The 20674-nt window shown below is 37.7% G+C and overlaps 4 protein-coding genes across 5 annotated transcripts; 2 read left to right on the forward strand and 2 right to left on the reverse strand.

Annotated features, from left to right (window-relative positions):
• Positions 1 to 2727: 2727 nt before the first annotated feature.
• Positions 2728 to 10163, reverse strand: eIF5B (eukaryotic translation initiation factor 5B). Its single transcript, XM_066298245.1, has 17 exons — positions 9984 to 10163; positions 9848 to 9919; positions 9570 to 9726; positions 9289 to 9478; positions 8172 to 9235; positions 7974 to 8120; positions 7696 to 7914; positions 7430 to 7647; positions 7253 to 7377; positions 7019 to 7200; positions 6751 to 6912; positions 6575 to 6697; positions 6384 to 6524; positions 6250 to 6326; positions 5033 to 5336; positions 4812 to 4973; positions 2728 to 4058 (listed from the first exon to the last, which is right to left on the reverse strand). Exons 1-17 carry the CDS (start codon positions 10028 to 10030, stop codon positions 3951 to 3953), a joined length of 3498 nt encoding a protein of 1165 aa, XP_066154342.1. The 5' UTR covers positions 10031 to 10163; the 3' UTR covers positions 2728 to 3950.
• A 170-nt stretch (positions 10164 to 10333) lies between these two features.
• On the forward strand, positions 10334 to 13735 carry Nadsyn (NAD synthetase). Its single transcript, XM_066298246.1, has 14 exons — positions 10334 to 10644; positions 10900 to 11052; positions 11106 to 11208; positions 11257 to 11365; positions 11415 to 11576; positions 11635 to 11759; positions 11813 to 12016; positions 12070 to 12220; positions 12277 to 12445; positions 12497 to 12795; positions 12849 to 12958; positions 13013 to 13206; positions 13264 to 13411; positions 13467 to 13735. The coding sequence occupies exons 1-14, from the start codon at positions 10499 to 10501 to the stop codon at positions 13563 to 13565; spliced, it is 2172 nt and encodes a 723-aa protein (XP_066154343.1). The 5' UTR covers positions 10334 to 10498; the 3' UTR covers positions 13566 to 13735.
• A 136-nt stretch (positions 13736 to 13871) lies between these two features.
• On the forward strand, positions 13872 to 16272 carry LOC136347877 (cytochrome P450 4d2-like). 2 transcript variants are annotated; one of them, XM_066298248.1, is made up of 8 exons: positions 13872 to 14408; positions 14460 to 14660; positions 14720 to 14905; positions 14964 to 15304; positions 15354 to 15422; positions 15477 to 15645; positions 15702 to 15875; positions 15940 to 16272. In XM_066298248.1, the coding sequence occupies exons 1-8, from the start codon at positions 14246 to 14248 to the stop codon at positions 16098 to 16100; spliced, it is 1464 nt and encodes a 487-aa protein (XP_066154345.1). In that variant the 5' UTR covers positions 13872 to 14245; the 3' UTR covers positions 16101 to 16272. The 2 variants fall into 2 exon arrangements, with proteins under 2 accessions (XP_066154345.1, XP_066154346.1); XM_066298249.1 differs by having other exon boundaries at positions 15926 to 16146.
• Positions 16273 to 16327: 55 nt separating this feature from the next.
• Positions 16328 to 19522, reverse strand: LOC136347876 (cytochrome P450 4g15-like). Its single transcript, XM_066298247.1, has 6 exons — positions 19333 to 19522; positions 18804 to 19026; positions 17990 to 18128; positions 16969 to 17936; positions 16718 to 16909; positions 16328 to 16652 (listed from the first exon to the last, which is right to left on the reverse strand). Exons 2-6 carry the CDS (start codon positions 19015 to 19017, stop codon positions 16468 to 16470), a joined length of 1698 nt encoding a protein of 565 aa, XP_066154344.1. The 5' UTR covers positions 19018 to 19026; positions 19333 to 19522; the 3' UTR covers positions 16328 to 16467.
• Positions 19523 to 20674: the final 1152 nt, after the last annotated feature.

Here is a 20674-nt window from a genome sequence, read left to right on the forward strand (position 1 = left end):
AAATTACCTAAGCATTTTTATTCACAAATTGCTTAAAATAGATTCATGGTATTTAAGAATGGGAGACAAAATTAATTGCGCGAATTCGCATCGGGGATGACCGTGCCGGACACTTGGCCTGCTAATGAAGGTGTATTATCGATCTTTCGTTAAAAAACTTCGAGTTTGTAGGTGTGGCTACCTGAAATCTAGAATTAGCTAGTATATACAGGGTATCTCATTGAAGATGCCCACATTAGTGAGATTTTTTTAAATCGGAAATATAGAATTTGCGGACAAATTGGTTGAATTTCGAAAATATTATTGAACTGCGAGCGTGTGCAAATTGCTTTACCGATGTCAACAAAATATCTTAAGAAAGAATCATCCACTCACGTACACCGTGAGTGAAATTTGCGAGCAAAACCGCATAACAAACGCGTAAGCCGCGTTCAGAAATGGCACACCTAGTGTGAGTGTGTCAAATCCAGAAATCACGGCGTCACCAATATTTCCTCTCGGGTGTAGTAAATTGCCATCACTCTGTAGAAATTGCAGCGGTGGCAAGTAACTAAAAGGAACTGCTTGCTAAATACTAAATTCCTTATTTACCAATAAACCATAAATTAGCAAAATTCATAGAATCGTCTTATAAACTCTTTGATGAATGAGCTTATGAGCAATGAATGAAACAATGCTCTTTCAATGGAAAGTTCATTCATAAGCAACTATGAAAAAAGGGTTACTCATGCGTTTCCGTTGCGTGCACCGGAAGCTACTACACCAAGTCTTGATTCTAATCTTTTTCGCATTGCCTGTGCTTAATAAAAGTGATAGATCGATTTTGAAAAATCAGTATTCACAGACCTACTGCTGCCTACCGATCCAGGCGGAATATGCCTACTCTCTTCGGTACAGAGAAAAATTCTTTTCCTGTCCGCGACTATAAGAAAATAAATAAACCATTGCAATGGGTGTCGGGCGATTCTGGTGGGCAGATACTTGAACCCACATACCAAAATAATTTCCCGATTTCTTGGTATTCGTTGAAACAACCAGCACAGTTTGGTTGGGTGGACGGCGATCAGTGGCGGCCCGTTTTAACTGAGAAATTGATTTCGTCCGGCTAAAAATAGAGGCAGCGTCTGTGCTAAAATCATTGCCGAATTCTGCGGAGGAACCCTCCTAAGACCCCTTAGCCATCCCAAGTTTGCCCACCACCTACGCCAATTTCACGGTCACTGCGACGTAGCCGGGGCATTATTTTCTTTTTGTTAAATTTAGCTTGGGTAAAGAGGGGAGAAGGAAACAGAGGCGGTGCGTTGGATTTTTTTCACAGCTTCACAGTCTCTGCTTCCAGGTCAAAACCCACAGAGGTGGGCTTGAACGTTATTTATTCCAAATAGTGAAAACTCACCTTAAAAACCGATACGTTAATTCCTATTGACACCTATATGTATAGACTCCTACGCACAGGTGGGCCGCAACGGTTGTTATAATAAAACTTTCTTACATAACAACCCAACTATACCTAATTTATAACACATAGATAGGTGACCAACCTGTTGTATTTTTATTCGTGCGTTTTCATTCTTGTAAAACCTACCCAATGCGTGGTCATTGGCGTTGACCATTTTTTTCGCGCCTTATATAGCCACCTTGTTTATGTGGGCATTCCTACTTTCGATTTATATAACGAAGAATGAACGGTTTCAAAAATAATTCATTGAAGAATTACCATCTGCGCGACTTCCGCTTAGTAGTCGTAGTAGTACCGGAAGCCGGAAATGGTGGCAGGTTTTAAACGAGGGTTCCATTCAAAGAAACTACCTCCCTCGAGGGGCGAACGGCAGATGGCTAATTAAAAATACCGGATCTGGATACACACCCCTAATTGATCGGCAGCCAGGGGCGTATCGAATAGGAGTATTGTGCAGTTTGGAAATGTGGGTTAATATCCTAATGGATCCTAAAGAGCGCATTATGAATTTTAAATATACCGATTATTATAATCGTACAACAATTTAAAAACCTATTAAAGCAGGCCTACGTCTGATGACGTTCTTCGTTGCGGTTTTTTTTAATGACCCATGCATTAAACACCAGTTAAATTTTCACATCTGTTATTATTGTTCAATTTGTTATGAGGGCGTAAACGTTTGAAAATTTTCTAAGGAAAATAACAGTTTTATAGTTTATGACTGTTTTAAGCAATAAACAAAAAGTAACTACGAGAACCATTCGTTAATTTATGAAAAAAAAAAAAATCAGCTCTACTTTCACTGGATTTTTCCAACAGCCCTCACCAAGGCGGTAGGTCGGCCACGGAGAGAATAGTCAGTTTCTCGGCGTAGAGCAGCGATATTTACTACCACAAATAATAAGCCAGGAAAACTGTCTCGATCCCTACTTTCTATGTTGCCACAACCATTATAAGTGTGCAGGTAATAATAGACCACAAAGTGAGAGAAATGAAGATTCAGTTCCTAAATCTTGGGTCGTCAAAACACTTACTGACTCAATGAAAAACTTATTTTTAGACTTTCATATCTACTCTCAATTATGCCCTTGATTCTAACCAAAAGTAAATAGCGCAGCTCCAAATTTTAAACAGTACAGTTTCTTTTAGATCAACACCTGAACGCTCGAGTAAGGTCGTAAATTATGTTCCACTATTTGTGTTATCACTTTCAAATACCTAACCCCCACTTTCAGAGGAGATACATTAAATGGAAAAAAAACCACAAATTTCCTTCAAAAGACGCAATTTATTCATAAATTAAAATACCATAATAATAACACATCTTAACAAGTATCTAGTGGGTGTTTCAAACAGACCCTGTACGACTGATACTATGCAGGATAATTCACAACGAAATGGATACAGAACGGGTGCCTGTAGATGACCTCAAATTAAGCCGATTTTCCACCTTCATACCTTCTTATATCTACGATTAATGAAATATTACTTTCAGAAAATTTCTCAAAAAATTCAATGCAAAAGCAATTAATTAATATATAACAACCGGATTTTCAAAATATATTTCTTTTACCGACATCTTTAGTTGGCAAAAACTTAAAGTGACTAGCAGCTCAAGAGGAGGCGGGTCGCCCTTAAAATTTCACGAATTCTGTTTTAACTCAGATTTAATGGGTTGAAGCCCAACGTCGTTACACTTCATTATGGATAACTTTTAAATCGACACTTTTCACACAATTGCACAAATAAGTTGTGAAAATAACTTCCCGCAAGTCTAGCCGCTGCACTTACCAGATTTAGATAAATGTGATTTCTCTTGGGGAACTTTCCATATTCGTGTGTTGGAACTGAGCAAGATCTCTGGAACCGCTTCAGTAAAAAATGTGCCTTTCTAATAACTCACAGTCAATTACTGAAGACTTTCATTTTCGGCGAAAGATGCATTTAGGCGCAAGAAAAACGAGGAGCCCTTTTGAACAGCATTTTTAGTGCTAATTTTATACTAATACTCAATTTCATATAAATAACAGCGTCTGTAGAGTTGTTCATTGAACACAATGAAAAAAACTTAATAAACTGACATCGTTTTGTTTTCTGTTCCTATCGATCTTCTAAATCGGATACTGGCAGACTTAGGCATAAATTTTATTGACTATATTCATATCGAAGTTTGCACAATCGAATTTGTTATAAAAGCGGTAGACCGATTGGATATTAAATGAGGGTAAAGAAAAATCATTAAATTTTAAGGGTGGCCCATCCCTTCCTCAGCCGCCAGCGACTTCAAGTCTGTACCAAGTAAAAATGTCATTAGAAGAAATTAATCTTTAAAATTTGGTTGTTCTACGTTAATGTTTTGAGGGCCCCTAGACGCACCTGTTCTGAATCCATCGCGTCGTGAATCACCCTGTATAAGAGAGAAAAAATATATTCTGTTCTATAAAATAAAAATGTTTCACTCTGAATTTTTCTCGAATATATGTAGCAAAAGCTACAAAATCTCAAAAAGTTTCTTGAGCTCGACCATCAGTTGCCAGTCGGATTTCAATAGATCATCTCTGAAATAATCCTTGCAGGCATCTATCGACTGCCGGGATATCTGGAATCGAAAGTTTAGAACGAAATCAATTGAGGACCGGATGTTTAGTTTAACTAGATGTTTGGACTAACTGGAGAGCTTTTGGCGGATTTTTCCAAGCAATAAAAAATGTGTTTTTTTGCGATTCCCAGTAATACTTAATTGCTGTCAAGAGCCAGTAATTGAACAAATGTGCCGGCTGATAGACAACATGTGATTTAACAGTTTTAAACTGAACAGTTGGCTTTTGCAGTCTAATTCCGAGAAGAGCATATTTTGTTAGACAATTAGACGCAATAACAATACACAAGATGATTTCATGTGTTTCGACGAGTTCCTGTTTCAGTTTACACATTCTTAAGTGACGTTGGTTTCTGAGCAGGAACTGAATTTATCCCACAAACCCGGTATTTAACCGGAAATACTATCGACGAATAATAAAAGTTGCTATTTATGTGTGAGTGTGTGTGGCTATTTAAACGTGCCGATGAATTAAGTCGGCTAATCCATTCTAAATAACAAATTTATTGAATGAAATGAAAGTTCGCAGACGTCGAAGCCCAGCAACAGCGCATTGAGTAACTGACTGACACAGCGCGAATTTACTCGATGAATGAAATATATGCGTGCCTACTTATAATAAATCTCGTTCACGGTGAGATAACGCCCGTCGCTGATTTATTGCGAAGGCAAATTTGAATTGAATCAGGGGTGAGTCAATCCAAATGATTCAAAAATGATTATTTTGTCTAATGACACGAAACTGTAACTTACCTTGCTTGTCAAGAAGTCCTTCTCGTCGAAATGTCGCCCAAACATCTTGGGCGACTCTCCCGGAATCGGCTCGATTTTAATGCACACCTCCATCCCCTTCCTGGCGGTCGTCAAAGGTTTGTGATTGTCCTCTATACTAGTAACGATACCGATATCCACGAACTGAAACCAAGAAACATCTTGAAGACGTGAAAAAAAAAACAACAGCTTGTTTCGCTCACTTCCTTGGTAGGAACACATAGTGGGGTTCCTTCCTTCACAATCCCCGCTTCCACCATTACTCCGCATACGATGGGATCCCTAGAATTGAACACGCAGTTAGGCAAAACGCGCAACCTGCAAGGGAAGACGGCAATGTGTTTGTACTCTTCTCGCTTCTTTTGCTTGAGCTCTTCCCGATAGGCCATGAATTTGTCAAATAGATGGTAGATGATGTCGGCTTGGAAGATTTTAACGCCCATACTGTCCGCCAACTCTTGGGCGTCTTTTTCCACTTTGACGTCAAAGGCCAAGATTGTGGCGTACCTGAAGTATCGCAAAATATTAGTAGCCCCTCATAAAATTTCTAATAACCTTCGTAAACACACGAAAATTTGTAATATGCATAAGTAGGCAATGCGCCAATCGAGTCATCACTGATTTTAATCGGATATAGAGAGGAGTCTGTTAGTATCTCTTTCATTTCCTCCAAACCTGAACTCCATCAATTATTCTGTGCCCACAAATAAAAATAAATCTGTAATGGATACAATTTAAAAGCAATACGAGTGAATTGAGCTCTGAGATACACCCGTGAAGGTAAACTTTTACACATGAACTTTGCTGATTAATGGAAAATTAATCCTTAGCAGCGAAATTCCAATTATTGCACACTCTTAGGAATAGTTGAGCTTAGCAAGACGCACAGTAACCTTTAAAAGTTACGAAGAACTTGAGGAAATTAAGAGAATTTGATCTGTTGAACGGTGTTATTGATAAATAGAAAAGCTATTTGCTCATTCTATATGCGTCCCGTCCTAATTTAACTCATGATCAGATTTACGGATTCCCCGCTAAAATTCAATACCAGGCACTTCGTGCTTCTCCTACAGCGTCGCGATATTGTTGGTTAATCTACCTAAATTTCGCTTACTTCAATTATTTTATGTACGATCATGTTCATACGAATATACCCTCTCTGTGGGCACCTTTGTTTGAACTTTTTCAGGTGAACGGTCCACGCCTCTGTCAAGAAACGCGACCATAAGGAAAATCTATTCCTAAACAAATATTCTAAACGGTAGCGATGGCAAACAAAGAGCATCTGCTTGACAACTTCAAGATAAGAAAGACGAGTTTTGATCTGACTTCTCCAAAAAACGAATTGTTATTTGTTTAGGACACTCGGTCAACATCACCGTACGATCTGAATATTGATTTTGGATCAAAATCTTCTTACTGGGATTCATGCTCGAGCATGATTGACGCCTTCATCACGTCCTTCTTGACCACAGGTCCGATTCTTATGCCTGAGTACTGAAAAAAAGCTTACAATCATTTTGCGCCTCTTGGGAGAGATAACTAGTGACCTACCGGGATTTTACTGACTTTCAAAAATTCAAGCAAAGCTTCCAATGATCCCAAAGTGGAGGCCTGAACGTAGACTCCCCTTTCTTGTAACCTGATACCAGAAAGGGCGCTTTTTAATTCCCGAGACACTTCCTCTTTCATGATCTAAAATTATTACATTAAAACTTGAACACACCGAGTGTATAATATCTTACTTCGACTTCATCGGGCTTAACGGCAACGTACAAATTAAGGCCCGCGATGGCCTTTTCTAACTCTTTAGCAGCTATTTTCACTCCCTGGGCCGCTTTCACTTCCTTGTACTCTACATAAGCGTTCTGAAGATTTTTTGTGATAAAAATGCGCAAAATTTGTAAAAATATTGACATACCTTTACACGTAATTCGCGTAAGGGTTGAGGCATTAAAAGAGATCTAATTTGGGTTACTATCGGTCCGTCAGTACCGGCGACTAACATGGTGTCGCCCTCTCTTAACGTGCCATTGACTAGAATAACGTCAATTGTGGTACCCAGACCAGGAATTGCTTTAACCTGTAAAATTTATAATGCAAAAACAGCTCTAAAAATACTAAACATTTGACCAGGCTGGGTATTAAACATTCAAAAAAATCTCAATGATCAAATTCCAGTACCTTACCTCAAGTACAGTGGCTTGTAATTCGTCAGAATACATAAGCCGTTTTGGCAGTTTCACTTGACAGTACTCTACAATTAAAGCTAAGAGATTGCCCATACCCTCGCCTGTAATAGCGCTGGTTGGCACTAATGAGAAGTAGCTACGTGGATCAGGGTTTTCGTAGAACAAAGCCGCATTTAGTCCTATGTATTTCACCATTTACATTTAAACCAAGACAGATGTGCGCATGCTAACCTTGCTCTGCAAATTGCACTATCACAGCCTTGCTCCTCTGCTCAAACTCAAGTTGAGTATTAGCGGCTTGCGCCTTTAAAATATCCCTAACGTCCTTCCTGTTCATAGTTTGCCAATCATATAACCTGAAAAGGAACAATAAAAAAACACTGCATATAAAAAAGAATAAACATTTACCTGTCAATCTTATTCAAAGCGACTATAAAGGGGCACTTTTTCTGCTTCAACAGATTAATGGATTCGATAGTTTGCGGCTCTAAACCGTGCATAATATCCACGACTAGAATTGAAATATCGCAGAGAGAAGATCCCCTGTTTCTCAAATTTGAAAAAGACTCGTGTCCCGGCGTGTCTATGATAAGCAATCCTGGGATTTTCAGATTCATTTCTGAGGCCTAGTGCGAAAATTATTAATAGGAAACTACCTAAAATTGAACACTTGCCCCTTTAACAATCTTAATCTGCTCTTTAATAGCCTCGATGGGAACGTTTGTAGCTCCAATTTGTTGGGTAATACCGCCAGCTTCACCATCCTGTACATTCGTTCTTCTTAGTTTGTCTAAAATTTTCGTTTTACCGGTATCTACGTGTCCTAACACGCAGACAATTGCGGCACGTAAGTTATCTATGGAGCGAGTTTTTTCAGCTTCCTCTTTTCGTTTCTGAAATTTTTTTTTAATTCTGTAAAATTGAAATAGAAAGTGTCTAATCTTTAAATAACCATAATCCTTTCTTCAGCTCTCTCTCGCGATTGTTGCGCAACCGTCTTTGCGTCCTCGTCCTCTTCGTCGCTCTCATCGTCCGATTCGCTCTCACTTTCAGTTTCCGATTCATCTTCTGAACTGTCGCTTTCCACTTTTTTGGAAGCCTAAAACTTTTTATGTAATGTTTAGGTATCTTAGAAGTCATTAGAGTTTACTTTAGTATTAGTCTTCACAACTTCAGCCACAATTTCCTTTTTGTTTTCCTCCATCGACGCATCGGATTCTTCATCAGAAGAAGCATCCCAAGCATCTTTCACATTGTCTTCCTCATCATGATCTTTAGGAGGGTCTGTTTCAGTAAATTTTACCTCTTCGGCCAAGACTTCCTGTTCAGACTCTTCAGGTCTAATTTCCTCCTCCTTCTTCACTTCCTCTGGCGTTTGTTCCTTCTTCTGTCTATTTGGTTTAATTCTAGTTCCAGGTCTTGGCTTTTTTTCACCCACATCTGGCAGTGCCACCCCTTGAGCTTTCAAGCTGTCAATCAATGCCTGAGCCCTGGCTCTATCAGCTTTTTGTTTTGCAGTCAGAAGCTTTCCTTCTGCTTTCAGGCGTTCCTTTCGCTCCTTTTCTTTTTGTTTCTTTTTTTCCTTTTTTTCTTGCTCTAATCTCAGTGCTTCCAGTCTAGCCTCTTCAGCCTCCTCCTCTCTTTTGATCCTCTCTTCTTCTTCTTTTTTTATTCTTTCTTCTTCTTCTTTTATTTTCTTTAGAGCTTCTTGCATGGCTTGGATTGTTTTCTTGGCAGGGCCCTTTTTGCCTTTGGAGTCCTTTTCTTCTTTATCCTTTGCTCCTTTTTTCTTTTTTGAAGCTTTTTCTCCGCCCTCTTCACCACCTTCACCATTATCTCCTTCCTCAGATGCACGTTCTTCTATGATTTTGCCTTTCTTCTTTTTCTTTTTAATTAATTCTTTTTCTTCTGATTCTTCTCTTTCTTCTAATTTAGGTGCAGCAGCTGCAACTGCTACGACATGCTCAGTCTCATTTGTTTCATCACCATGTCGATTTTTGAATTTTTCTGCAATTTTCTTTTGTTTCTCTCTTTCCTTTTTTTCCTTTTTCTTCTGTGCAGCTGTTTTAACCGTTCCTATGTTATTAATTTCTTCTTCATTCTCCTCAAGTTTCTCTTCTTTAGTTTTGCCTTTCTTTTTTCCCTTCTTAAGGCCAGAATTTGGTTCTAGCTCTGTTTGAATTGTGGCTACTGCTGACTCCTCCATTTTGATTCCTTTATAAAGTATCTTATCAAAAAGCTTTTAAAAAAGTGTGAAACAAACAAACCTGCATATTCCATTTGAAGTTCAGCCAAGGCTCTCTCTAATCCATCCTCATCATCATCATCATTTTTTCTTCTCTTGCTCTTTTTTGCCTTTTTGCCTTGCTGTAATTCAGTAGCTTTTCCAGCTCCTTTTTTTTTCCCTTTTGTAGCTGTTTTCTGCTCTTCTTCACTTTCTTTATCGTCCTCATTTGTCTAAAGTTAATTGTAGAACATAATGAATTGTAAATACTACATATTTAGTGTTCACATATATATTTTTTTATTCAACGCCAAGCATACATACCAGTTCGTCATCTACACTCTCTTCAACCTGAACTAAAGCAAAAGTGCTCTGCACCTTTGTAACAAGTGCCTCTTCTTCAGAATCACTAAGCTGTTTCTCCTTCTTCATTTTAGTCTTTTTTGCCTTTACGGCTTCATTTTCAGTTTCGTCTTTGTTTCTGTACAAGCAAAAATAATATCATTAATGCAACTTAACGCGTGAATTCCCCTAAACAGTCGCATTCATCCCTACACTTCCATCCTAACCTCACTTATCGGAAATGTAACTTTAAAACTTACTTCTGAGCTTTCAACTTCTTGGTTTCAGCTTTTTCAATTAATTCCTGTGTGCCTACTTCAATGTCTGAATCGCTGAAATCGAAATAGGGCCCTAGTGCAGGAGAATAGGACAACATATTTTGCAAGAATGACTTACCTTTCGTCACCCTTCGCCCCTTTGCGTTGCTTTTTCGCCTTACCCATTTCGACAAGGAATTTAATTGATTGTTGTTCGCTTTATTTGTACGTACTATCATAAGTAAAAGGGTTTTTTTTAAGATTTCGGACAAATTGACCCTTTCTTGCCAAAACGACATGCAAAATTGGAAAGCGTCAAAATCGCTAGTAACCTTGATAGGATGGGCTTTTTGTTTTTGGTTATAAGGACAATTCATGGTTTTGTTGGCAGCATTGTATTAAAACTATGAGAAGTATATAGCCATCTTTATTTTTGACTGATATAAAAGAGAGCCAAATATAAGTTTTATCCTTTTGTTTTAATATTGTCAGTGTTTGATGTTAAATTGTTAATTTTGATATATTTTGAGTTTTTTAAATTAATTAGAGGAATTAAAACTAAAGTGAGAAAAACAGCATAAAGCTAATTTAGATTCTAAAAAATATATTTTATACAAATAATATCATTCCATTTGCTTCCTTTGGTCGCTCATAATGGGCAGAAAAGTAACACTAGCTTCTGCAACCCTCAATCAGTGGGCATTAGACTTTGAGGGAAATCTAGATAGAATTCTGCAGTCTATATTAGAGGCTAAGGAAATGGGGGCCACTTTTAGGACCGGTCCTGAACTTGAGATTTGGTTAGCTTCATTTATTTATTATACAAGATCTCAGTGGCTGAGCTATATCCCAGTCGGTCTCCACAAGGCAGGAGGCAACTTATTAGTGATGAGAAATTTTGGGTAGCACTGAAAAAACATCTACTATACAGGAGTCTTCATTCAGAACCCATAAGGGCGCATAATTTATAGTTAAGCCACTGCAGGATATTTGGAAGAATCAGCAGAAACTTTAATTTATTCAAGTCTTATTTTAACACTTCTTCCTTGTTTAAGTGGATATAACTGTCAGGATCATTTTTATGAAAGTGACACATATCTTCATTCTTGGGAAATATTAGCAGAGCTTTTAAGTGCTCCTTTATGCAAAGATATTTTAATAGATGTAGGGATGCCTATAATGCATAAAAATGTTGCTTATAACTGCAGGTAATATTTTTTATTATTATTTTTAGAGCTATAGTACTGATCAATTTTTATAGAGTAATATTTCTCAATAAGAGCATAGTTTTAATTCGGCCTAAAAAAATATTAGCTGATGATGGCAACTACAGAGAAAGCCGGTGGTTTACCTCATGGAAAAAGGTACTATAATAAATCATTATTGTTAATATTTGAGGGTTAAAGTTCCAGGATAAGGCAATTGAAGACTTTTATTTGCCCAGAATGATTTCAGCAATCACAGGCCAAAGAACTGTCCCTATAGGGGATGCTGTAATTTCCACTTTAGACTCTTGCATAGGTAGAATGTGAATTGAAATATAAGTGATACTCTAAAAGTGGATTTACAGGGTTTGAAATATGTGAGGAATTGTGGTGTTCTGATAGTCCACACATCCCTCTTTCTATGGATGGTGTGGAGATAATTTGCAATGGTTCAGGCAGTCACACACAGCTCAGAAAAAATTATGTATTATCTGATTTAGTAAAGTGTGCAACTATGAAGTGTGGAGGTGGTTTTAGTACTATTAACCCTTTATAACCAATTTTACTATTTAATATTGTTTCTAGGCTGTTATGTCTTTAGTAACTTAAGGGGTTGTGATGGAGAAAGAGTGTACTTTGATGGCACATCTTCCATCACTTTGAATGGCCATATTTTAACAAAAACACAACAGTTTTCTTTGGAAGAAGTTGTGAGTTTTATCTGTCTAATGAAATTTTCTTTCAAATAATTTATTTCTGTTAGGAGGTAATTAGTGCCACAATAGATTTGGAAGACATAAGATGCTACAGAAACAGTAAAAGATCTCGGGCAAACCTGGCTTCTGCAAGCAAAAGCTATCCAAGAATACCCATAGATTTCTCTTTATCTCCTGAAAATGATACTTCCTTACCTACAGCTCGACCTATTGATATTGTAACTTTATTTCCTGAGGAAGAAATTGCTCAAGTAAATGCTCCAATTGGTGTTAAATTTCACTGTTGCTATATGTAGATTTGCAGGGCCCAGCATGTTGGCTATGGGACTACTTACGACGGTCTGGCCAAGGAGGTTTTTTTTTACCTTTAAGCGGGGGAATAGATTCGTCTAGTACGGCTGTGATCGTGTATTCTATGTGCAAGTTAATTGTAGAAAATGTTGAAAGAGGCGCAGGTTAAACTACCATATGCAAAGCCAATAAGATTCATAAAGAAAAAGCTTGTTTGTAGATTCAAAGGTTCTCTCAGATGTTAGACGTATAACTGCAGATGCTGAATACACTCCTTTGAGCGCGCAGGAGTTATGCAACCGCATTTTAGTTACTTGTTATATGGGCACAGAAAATTCCTCTAAAGAGACGAAAAATAGGGCTAGTGGATTAGCTGCGGCTATTGGAAGGTAGATAGATTTGTAGCAGAAAAGGGCCTTTTGGTTTAATTAAATTTTTAGTTATCATTTGAACATTGTCATAGACAAGGCCGTGAGCGCGTGCTTAGAAATCTTCAGTACGATAACAGGCCTATTCCCGAAATTTGCAGCCAACGGAGGGTGTCCTAGACAGAATATGGCGCTTCAGAATATTCAGGCTAGATTAAGGATGGTACTAAGTTATCTTTTTGCGCAGCTGGTATTATGGGCGAGAGGGCGGCCTGGTGGACTTTTGGTTCTCGGCTCTGCCAATGTTGATGAAGCTTTACGGGGCTACATGACTAAGTATGATTGTTCCAGTGCAGATATAAACCCAATTGGTAAGATCTTTCAACATTTTATTTATTTATTTGAGGAACTGGGATTATAATAGGGGGCATCTCTAAAACTGACTTAAGGAAATTCATAGTGTACGCAAAAGAGAAATTTAATATTCCAATTTTGGGTGAAATATATTCCGCAGTTCCCACAGCCGAACTCGAAGTGAGTTACTCAGTTTTGTGTCTTTTCTGTTCCATTGGAATGTGATTTCTTTAGCCACTGGCTCAAGGTAAAATAGCCCAAACCGACGAGCAAGATATGGGCATGACATATAGTGAACTGAGCCAATTCGGGCGGTTCCGTAAAATTGAAAATTGTGGCCCCTTTTCCATGTTCTGTAAACTCACCCAAACATGGTCGGAGAGTTGCACACCGAAGCAGGTTTCTGAGAAAGTGAAACATTTCTTTAGGTTCTATATTTTATCACCGGATTGAAAAATAATGCTAAATGTCAGTTGATATTGAAGGTGCTACGCAATTAATCGTCACAAAATGACAGTCCTTACTCCGTCTTACCACGCAGAGTGTTATAGCCCCGACGACAACAGGTTTGACTTGAGGCCGTTTCTCTATAAGGCTAATTGGTCTTGGCAGTTTCGAGCTATCGATAAACAAGTAAGATTTTATTTTATATAAACCATTGTGCAGTTGATTAGTGTATTTTGTTTAGTTGGAGTATTTAAATAGTCTGAAAAGGAGTTCCTCGAACAGTGGCAATCTTGCGAAAAAGTCTAGTACTGCCAAGGGTCGGGCAGGGGTTACTGTATAGTATAGGGCGTTTGTTTAGGTGTTTATATTATTGTGTTTGAATGGATAAGAATGTGTAATATGCACGTAAAAGGGATTTTGATTTAGAAAAAATAGTACCCCGTTATAGAATTAGCCAATGGGTCATTTTTAGAAGTTGTTTCAAAGCAATAAAAATATCTTTAAGCATTATTTTCTGTTTAATATTTTATAGCGAGGATTTTTAGTAATGGTATCGCAACATTGTTGACTACATAACAACGTCATTGTTATGCCAGTTCTATTTTACCCATGTGTGCTTGTTATTGTTCTTCGTTAAACATTACTTATATTCACCATTATAGAAATAATTTGTTTATATTTTGGAGAAACAGGTAATTTTGTAAAAGTATTATAATAGAGGCACTTCCTCTATTCCGGATGATTCCTTAAATGTAATTCGCCATTTCCTACTTTCTCAGCGATTAACTTTGCAATTAAACTTAACCAATTGCATGTTCATTGCTACAAAAAAAAATGCAGCTATTTAATGTTTCATTTTACGGAAACACCTGAACTTAGAAATGCGTGACCTAACACGATATCAGGTAATTCTTTTACCTAAAAAGCTTTGATAAAAGAACAATTATTATAATTTAACATAAAATATAACCACTATGTCATGCCCTATTACAGTACAATTATTCCATAGTTAAGGCAGTAATGTACCATTTAAATATTTCTGTTTTGCTATGTCTTATTGTAACAGTCATAATTGTATGGCTGATTGCTCATTTACTAAAAATCTACAGACACCTTAACGAATTTCCGACAAACCCCTTTGTGCCGATACTTGGACACGTTTTTGATTATATAAACCCTCAGAGTAAGTATAAGAAATGATTTTGATCATTTGTCGAAAAGTGCTTTGCTCTAGAAACCCTAATCACCCTTACGGATAACCTGCATGAACACGGTGGAACGATCCGGCAGTATTTTGGACCGAAAAAGCCCTGTTTGATAACTGCCAATAAGAATTTATTGCAATTTTTGTGTCGTAATAACAAATATGTTTGCAAATCCATGTTTTATAAGTTATTAAAGCCGTGGCTTGGCGAGGGGCTCATCACCAGCGATGGTACTAGTATTCACCATTAGATTTAGTGTGTACTACTCAGTAAACCTAACCATTATCAGGGCAAAAATGGCTGTCAAGGAGAAGAGTGCTAACAAGTACTTTTACCCAGAGTGCCGCACTAAAAGGTTTCGTAAGTGTTTTTGATGAAAAATGTGAGTCATTGATTGAGAGTCTCTCGGTAAAGGGAGAGTGCAGCATTAACCTTCACCCAATAATGAAACAACTCACTTTAGACATTATATGTGGTATAGTAACTTTAATCTGTGATATTGATTAGCTCTAAAATTTGATGATCACACACAGAAACCGCCATGGGCCTAAGTCGGAGCCCCCATGAAAGTAGTAAAGACTGGCTTTATTCCAGTAGCATCGAAACTTTATGTGAAGTAATACAGAACCGAATGACTTCTGCCTGGAAGATTTATGACTTTTGTTTTCGCTTCTCCCGCGATTATTCCAGAGAGAAATCTGCCCTGGCAGTTGTGGATAGCATGTTCGATTTGATAGTTAAGAGGAAGTTAGAAAAGACTAGTGTTGATGGGGAGAAAAAAGACATGTTGGATTTGTTAATGGAGATTAGAATCGATGGAAAACCTCTGACTAGAGATGATTTAAGGGAGGAAATTAATACTTTCATGTTTGCAGTAGGTTTCTTTGATATTTGAAAAGAAAAGGTGCATTGGGAAATTTTAGGGATACGATACTACTAGTACAACAATGTCTTTGGCTGTCTACGAGATAGCCAGGCACCCAGATGTTCAGGTTCAAACGAAATAGTCAAGTTTTAGCGCTTTTTATAATGGTAATTGTTTTCAGACAAAATTATATGAGGAGCAAAGAATGATATTCGATAAAGGTGATGTTCAGGTCTCTTATGAGAAATTGGAAAAAATGTCTTATCTGCAGATGGTGATATTGGAAACGCTTCGTCTGCACACCATCGTTTCTTTTGTCGGGAAAAAAGTGACGAAAGATCTCTTTTATGGTAATTTTCCTCCGTGAAAGATGAAATTTGCCACTACTCTTTAAGTTTTTTGCAAGATGGTAAAAGAATTCCTGCCCTGCTAAACATAATTATTTTCATACACGGTTTCCACCACAATCCGGATTATTTTCCGAACCCCCATGAGTTTATACCAGAGCGCTTTTCATCCAAGGATGAGATTGATAAATTTACTTATATGCCGTTCGGAGTTAAGCCTAGACAGTGTTTAGGTAAGATCATTTGAAGCGTGGCAGAATATTTCCAGTATAAGTGTAAGTAGTACCTGAATTTTAGGGAAAAATTTCGCTATGGTCGAGATGAAATGCGTGCTATCCAAAATTATAAGAAATTTTGAGGTTGTGGAGGTGCCCGAACGGCCCTTGAAACTTGAGCCGAAGATAGTATTATTTTCTTCGAGTGGAATTTGGGTTTCGGTGAGGCAAAGGGCGAAATGATCGAAAAGATGGATAAACTAATTAATAAAATTGATTATAGGCAAAATTGTATTTTTTGTTTGTCGAGTTTTTCGTGCATTTGATAATAGAGAAAAATGTGCTGTAAAATTGCAATCGTGCAATCTTCTTTTTTTGTATTGCTATTGAATAAAACATTTCCTCCTATCTAAAACTATGGTCGTTTTTTCCAAAAAATATTCAGGAAGGGAGAATAATATAGAGGGAGAGTAGCATAAGTACGTTTATTCATATTTGTGTTATAGCTAAATTTAAGTCAAATTTCAATAAATGCACAATTGCTTCGGAACTTTATTGTTCGTTGCTCATGTCCATGCCTATTTAAAGCTAATTAACCTTATTCCTTATTTTAAGCTATAGAGGAAGGCACGAATGGTTTTCTCTTCTCCAAGATAATCTTGAATCCATCTGCCCGCTTCAGGATAATGTCCCCTTGCAGTTTGTAGTCCTTCTCAGTTAAATTCGATTTAATCCTATAGTTTCTCAAAATCGTAGATAAAAGGATTTTTAGCTTAAGCATAGCGTATTTCCTTCCTACAATATGTAAGAAAATTTGTGAGAAAACCCAAGAATGAATGGTTTTGTTTTTTCTCCCTTACCCACGCAGCTTCGAGGTCCGGCACTAAAGGGGATGAACGAATAATAATGTCTAGTGGCCGCCTTTTCCGGTAAAAAATTGTCAGGGTCGAACTGGTCGCAATTTGGCCCGTAGATCTCCCTCAAGCGGTGCACTTTGAAGGTTCCGATGATGATGGTAGCACCGGCTGGCAAGATGTGGTTCGGATTTGAGGCTGAACGAAAAGAGAAAATTTCTGGTGTTCCGAAGTTATTTTTGTTTGAATTAACTCACTCAACTTAACGTCCTGTCGAAGTTGACGGGCGATAATAGGAACTGGAGGGAATAGCCTCAAAGTCTCCAGCAAGCACCGTTCCAAGTACTTCATTTCCAGGGTGTCGGCAAAAGTGGCTGGCCTGTCCGAGGCTTGGAAAATCTCATCGATTTCTTGTATAACTCGCTCTTGGATGTCTGGATGCGCGGCCATTTGGCACAAAAAGAAGCTGGAACCTGCAGCTGTGGTGTCGTGGCCTTCAAACATAATTGTGTCCACCTGCTCCTTTATCTCCTCATCGTTTATCACAACGCCATTTTGCGAAGCTTCAATCAACAAGTCAAGAAAAGCCATTCTCTTCTTTTCGCCCACATCGTCGTCCACATCCAAATCGTCCTTGAGACCTGTTGTTTGTTCGTAAGAATTTCCCCCCAAGGCATTTGTTGCAGCGTCATTTTTCTCGTATCTTTGAGTTTTGAATTCTTCGGGCACTTCAGCGGTGGATCCGCGGATGCCCCTCTTGAAATCCGCCTTCTTCTTTTGGATGACTTTGCGCGTCAAACTGTGTATAACATTAATCAGCTGCTTCTGGTATTTGTAGGTGTTGGTTAAGTTGAAGATGAAGTCCGGCCTGAACCACAACTTGGTGTGGCGTAAGTGTAGGATGTCACAGAGCTTCATTACGGCCATTGCATAGTCGTACCCGCTTTGGTCCTGGGTTTTCTTGTTCACTCCCATTGCCGTTTCTAAAAGGATTTCCACAGTTGCCTCGGACATGTAGTCGTGACAATCAAACTCTCTCCCAACCTCCTTTTCCAATTTCGCCACAGTTTCTCTACTGTTTTTATTGAAGAGATCAACGAAGGACTTGAGGACGTTTAAGTGGAATGTGGGGGCGATTAGTTTTCGATGGGCGCGCCACTTTTGTCCAGTTGATATCAGAAGACCGTCGCCGAGCCATGGTTTGAAGAACCGGTACTCCGGGGACCTACATTAAAGTGTTTTAGTTGTTGGCCATCGGCAATATTGGGAATGAAGTACTTGTCAATGTGAACATGGCTGCTTAGGATTATTTCGATATCCTGAGGGTCGGTGAGGAAGATGAGGAGCCGGGGTCCAACCCATACTTTTATTGTGTGGCCATAGATGTAGGACTTTTGGTAAATGTTGGTAAAAATTTCTGTAAGGGAACGAAGGTAATTTTTCAATATACGATGCCGAGAAGATTTGTGTTTACGTAGGTCTTTTAAGTTTTGTGTTTTTTTTCTTAAATTGTAATAAGGTATCAGTAGAGCAGCCTTTTGAGGCATGTTAAAAAATCGTTTTAAAGTGTCTCAAAATTACTTTTCCACCGAAATTTAAGTTTTACTATTCGAAAATTTGAGAGTGAAATTCGGCGGGAATATGAGTACGCTCAGGTTACAACGCACGGTACACCGTTTCCCCCATGTGCATTCCTAATAAAAATTCCCAGAGCAAATTGAAATTGGCGATAAGTCCTTTTGGGGTACATTAATAACTTATTTCCGCCATCACGTATTTATAATAATCAATCCAAAGGCAACGGTCGAATCCTCGTTTCGAACTTAGCTGTCCACACGAGACATGAATTCTTATTGACCATTAAAAAACTTAAACTTGAACAATAAAAAATACACATAACACCGAAAGTTATTGCTTCAAAGGTAGCAAAATTCGCGGTGTTATGGTGCCCATTAACCTTCTTTGCGAGCGCAAACTGAGGCAAACTACTTCCATACAAATCATTGTTTTTATGCAACGCACTTTGTAAATGGCGATGATCCCATGAATTGTGTCAAGACTGCGAAGCATGTTTTGGTTGCGAGTTACTCACGATTAGGACTTCCGAAAAATTCCATAACGTTGCCGAGAAGTGGCAAACCAGAGGGCCCGGGAATCTTTTCAGCCAGCTCGTGCAGATGTCTCCTGGATAGTTTCCAATACATGTAGAACAGTGCTAAAGCCGGCACCAAGAGGTAGAAGAATAAATTGGTAGATGTTGTTGGCATAGAAGGGCCGTTTGGGGGATGGAAGGCGTTTAGTGACATTATGGTGACCTTTATAGAAATCGACCTTATTATTTCAATTACATTCATATTATGCGGATCCTGCAGTTAATGCACTATAACTCATTTATTATTACAAAAATATGCTAAGTTAAGTGCATCAATCGAAAATGGAATTGTTTTTACTTAAATTATGTTTCAGGAGACGTTTCTGTCATTATGTTCCTTGAAGCTATAAAATTAACTATACGGGAAGATCTTGTAATAAACTTTATACAAAAAACACTTATTTTAACAAGTTTTGCCCTTATGAAAGCCACCATTTTCTAATAAAACACCTATAAATATACAACTTACCTCAGTGCGCTAGTTACTGTAGTAACTATGTAGTATATGCTTAAACGGGTTAGATACCGTCAGGTTAAGTATATTTTTCTTGAATAGTCGCGCACTGTCAATGAATATGGTATGGGTATTAGAAAGCAAAATACTGACAAATTTAATCGTCTTTATAGCTATTTAAAGCTAGCAGACCCTGGCAGGGACCCTAAGAGTATGGTGGTGGCAGCGTTTACATATTTATAATAAACACTGTCATGCATAAGACATAATAGGAATTTTACTATGGTAATTGGTTGTTTACAATTGAATAAAAAAATATCAACTTAATTACTCAAATAATGAACTTAGGTTTTGATATTTTGCTGAATATTGCTGTCTGTGTGTACAGGGTGTCCATTTCTGAAACTCAACTATGGGGATCTCGGTAACCATATAAGATAAGGTGCAATATTGCCTAGATCGGAGCAAAGTTATGCAAGAATATGTCGTTTCAAAACACGAAATATTGCTTTCAGATTCCTTTGAGAAAAACTGAAATTTTGGAAAGGAGTTTTTATTTTTTTCTCTCGGCTTATTTGCCGAGAAATGGCAAAATGATTGATATTCCATTTTTAATATTTCTCTCAATCTGCAATTTAGCGATCTCATATTTGAAATCCGACGTTTCGATTTTCGGCAACCATCATAAATTTTGTTTTTTCTTATGCGCGTCATCTTGTGCCAAACTGAAAGACTGAACCTCGCCATGTCATAAATCATCATAGAAAGGAAAAAAAAACGAATTCCACAATGAGAAAATCTAATATGGCGTTCATAAAAAAAAATTGATGATGGTTGTCGAAAATCGAAACATCGGTTTCAAATATGTTGTCATCACGTTGTAGAAGAGGAAAAGGTGCAATGATGAGGGTAAATCATTTTCAATTACATCGCCTAACGAGCTAGGAAAAAGTTATTTTTTAATTTCTTTTCTTTTCAAATACCTCTGAAAGCGATCGATTAGTTGAACTAACGCAGTCTACAAATCTATGCAGAAACTTTGAGTCGATCTTACGATAAATATAATATCATTTTCGCGTTGAAAGCGCGTTTTGGCACGTAACATGTGTTTAAAAAGAGCCGTGAGATCAAAATAATAATAAATTCAAATTTTGTGATTCTTACAGAAGCATCTTTAAGGTATTGTGAAGCCTCATTCGATTTATTTATTTTTAAAGAATGTTTAATTATCTCAAAATAAACGGATAAAACGTGAATACGAAGGAATGAAAAAGGTGAAATAAATCATTCGTGTATACCTACGTAAACATATAAATGAATATACTTTTAAATAATAATGGAAAATCAATTCTTTTAA

The sequence above is a fragment of the Euwallacea fornicatus genome, chromosome 30 (assembly GCF_040115645.1).
Source record: "Euwallacea fornicatus isolate EFF26 chromosome 30, ASM4011564v1, whole genome shotgun sequence".
Classification (NCBI taxonomy): Eukaryota; Metazoa; Arthropoda; class Insecta; order Coleoptera; family Curculionidae; genus Euwallacea; species Euwallacea fornicatus.